This window comes from Buceros rhinoceros, unplaced genomic scaffold (assembly GCF_000710305.1).
Source record: "Buceros rhinoceros silvestris isolate BGI_N320 unplaced genomic scaffold, ASM71030v1 scaffold10623, whole genome shotgun sequence".
In the NCBI taxonomy this organism is placed as follows: domain Eukaryota; kingdom Metazoa; phylum Chordata; class Aves; order Bucerotiformes; family Bucerotidae; genus Buceros; species Buceros rhinoceros.
The window spans coordinates 28,962-31,566 of record NW_010405387.1 but is presented as its reverse complement, the minus strand read 5'-3'; the positions used below and the strand labels follow the sequence as shown (position 1 = coordinate 31,566).

At 48.1% G+C, this 2,605-nt stretch overlaps 1 protein-coding gene across 1 annotated transcript in view; it reads left to right on the top strand.

Annotated features, from left to right (window-relative positions):
• Positions 1–2,605, top strand: part of SLC15A2 (solute carrier family 15 (oligopeptide transporter), member 2) — a 35,772-nt gene that overhangs the window by 21,979 nt on the left and 11,188 nt on the right. Inside the window, exons 12-13 of the mRNA XM_010133695.1 lie at positions 352–384; positions 1,445–1,533. Coding sequence (XP_010131997.1) covers positions 352–384; positions 1,445–1,533 — 122 coding nt within the window. The remainder of the gene's footprint in view (positions 1–351; positions 385–1,444; positions 1,534–2,605) is intronic.

Below are 2,605 nucleotides of genomic sequence, written 5' to 3'. Positions count from 1 at the left end.
TGGGGAGCCGTCAGCTGCCAGCAGACAGGCAGCCAGTTTAGATTCAGCTCAGGACAAACCTGGCAGACAGGAGACAACCCCCACCACACGCTTTCTTGGACAGAAACTTCCTTCCTAATTTCCACCGCTGTTTTCATCTGAATTCCAAATGAAAAGCACTGTGTGGAGTTCAGACAACCCCCAGCCCCTCCCTGGAGACAGCTCGCTGGACAAGTGTCAAGAGCACGGTGTCAGCTGCTAGGGCTGAGCTAAAGCATTTGAGGAAGCCACCTTTGGGCCGGATGCTGATTTGCCACATGCACTGCTCTATTATGGCTTTTATGAATCACTTGAAATATCTTTTTGTTTCAGGGAATATATGTCCTTCAGCCTGACCAAATGCAGGTAAAATATACTGCAGGGTAGGAAATAATCCTTGGAAATGTGTTTCTGTTTTTCTCATGGGACCAATGGCCTTTCTCTGCTCCTTCCGAAGGTAACAGCAGTGCTCCTGCTGCCTGCCATGGTGTGGGCTCTGCCTTACTGCTCACCAGCTGTTCTGCAAGCTTAGTCTTGGGGTTCGGAAGACCCCAAGGATGTCCTAACATGGAGGCTGAATCCTGCAGAATAGTGCAGAGGGGTGGGGAGACCACCATCACCACCATAATAGTTCTTGAACTGGTGCTGGCACGTGGAGGACACAAGCCGAGTCTCCTTTTAACGTGCCCCTGTGCTGGGATGAGTGTTGTGCGTGAAACCTGTTTCCTTCCTCCCTTTCCGCGGGGCAGATGAATAGCGAGCGCTCTGAGATGGTGCGGTGTTGTCACAGCTGATTACAATTCATATGCCGAGCAGCTCTGGGGAAATTCAAAGCTGTTCTGTTTGCGGAAACCTTCCTTTGAAACCGAAACAGCATTTCTCTCTGCTTGTTCTCCGTCACTCCATTTTCCTGCTCCGCTGCTCCTGGCCGGCAGACAAGCTCTGCCCCTCCCAAGAGAAATTTAGTTCCCAGGGGATTACCAAGCTGTGTGGAAGTGCAAAAAATTGCCAATCTCACAGAACAGTGCCTGTTCCTCTAGGATTCTGCCGAAGTCCCAAGGCGTTTCCATTAGTGCCAATCTGTCGTAAGGTCACGCCGCAGCACCGAAGGTCACCTGCCTCTATTGTCAGTGGGTTTTGTACTCTCTAAAAACATAATGCGTGGTTCTTTCTTCAGGGAAACGGGGCCAGTGATACTTGCTTACCTCTTGGAGGGGAGGAAATGAGCAAAATGTATTCATGCCTGTGAAAATTAAATAGCAGAAGTTGTCAAAGTGCAAACCATGATTATATTTTAAAACAAGGTTTTTAAGTGTTTGCTCGTGTCTTTTCTTTAATGGAATTATTTCTGGAGGACAGTGCTTTATGAGTTTAATTACTGAAAGTTGCTTTCTAGTCACTAAACTCTCATTGTTTTGTATTGCAGTTCTTAAATCCGCTTCTTATTCTTGTCTTCATCCCAATTTTTGACCTTGGGCTCTACCCCCTGATAAACATGTGCAAATTTAATTTCACGTAAGTACTTGGGGACAATGGAGATGCTTCGGTGCTTTTTCTTTTGCAGAAAGTGTGCAGAATGGCTTTTAAGGAGGAAAAACACAAATTTTCGTTCGCCCTTCCCAGTACTTGCCTCTGTTTCACCCCCAAGAAATTCCAGAGGGGAAAATGCAGTGATGTTGGGTTCCATACAGATTTTCCCTGAAAGCAGATATGAACAGTCCCTCTGGACCCGGGGGTGGAAGGAGCCTCAGAAGCCTACCCCTTCACCCTGCTGATCCTTTCCCACCAGGCTAAATTACTTGCACCTAAAGACATTTCAAAGTCGTTGTCCAGCCCTGTGATGGTCCTCTGGAGGGCACGCGTCAGAAGCTGTGCTGCTGCACGTGCTGCCGCAGGGTGAGCCCCTGCCCTGCACTGAGCTCTGACCTGGCGATCGGTTCCTGCCTGATGATCAGTTCACAGACCAGTTCACCCAGCAGCACAAAGCCCCGCGCTCGCTGGTCGGGACTGAATGCCACGTTATTTCTGTCCCCTGCATGTGGGATACTGACAGGTTCCTACCCAGTTTAGCTGTGGAAGAGGCTGTGGAAACACTGAAGCCTGCAGGGTGTTGGCCTATGTGGCTGCAAAAGTTTGTGCTACAAAATCCCAAGGCAGCACTGGAGATCAAAACAATTTTTCATTGTAAGATTCGAGCAGAGAATGTTTTCTTGTCCCAGGATGTGTAACTGATAGACAGAATTTGGTTCCTCATCTGGGTTTCCCACAGCCCAGCCAGTCTGGAATGAGAATCCAGACCATTAAAAAGAGTGGAGACCACTGAATCTCGAACCAGAGTTGTTTCAAGCCTCAGCAGTTCAGTTCTCAGCTTGGAGCTGCCATTCTGGACCTGTTCTCTTCTGCTTTATACCAGATTCTCCCACGTAACTCTGGTAGAGTTGCGCTAGTTCTGCTCTGAGTTCAGAAGTGAGCTCTTTATTCTCTAGAGATGTAAATGTATTGGCATCGGAAATAACCCAGAATGATGCCACAGATGGTCAGAAACTTTGATGACACAAACGACACATTTTTCTGCTCCTCATTCCTG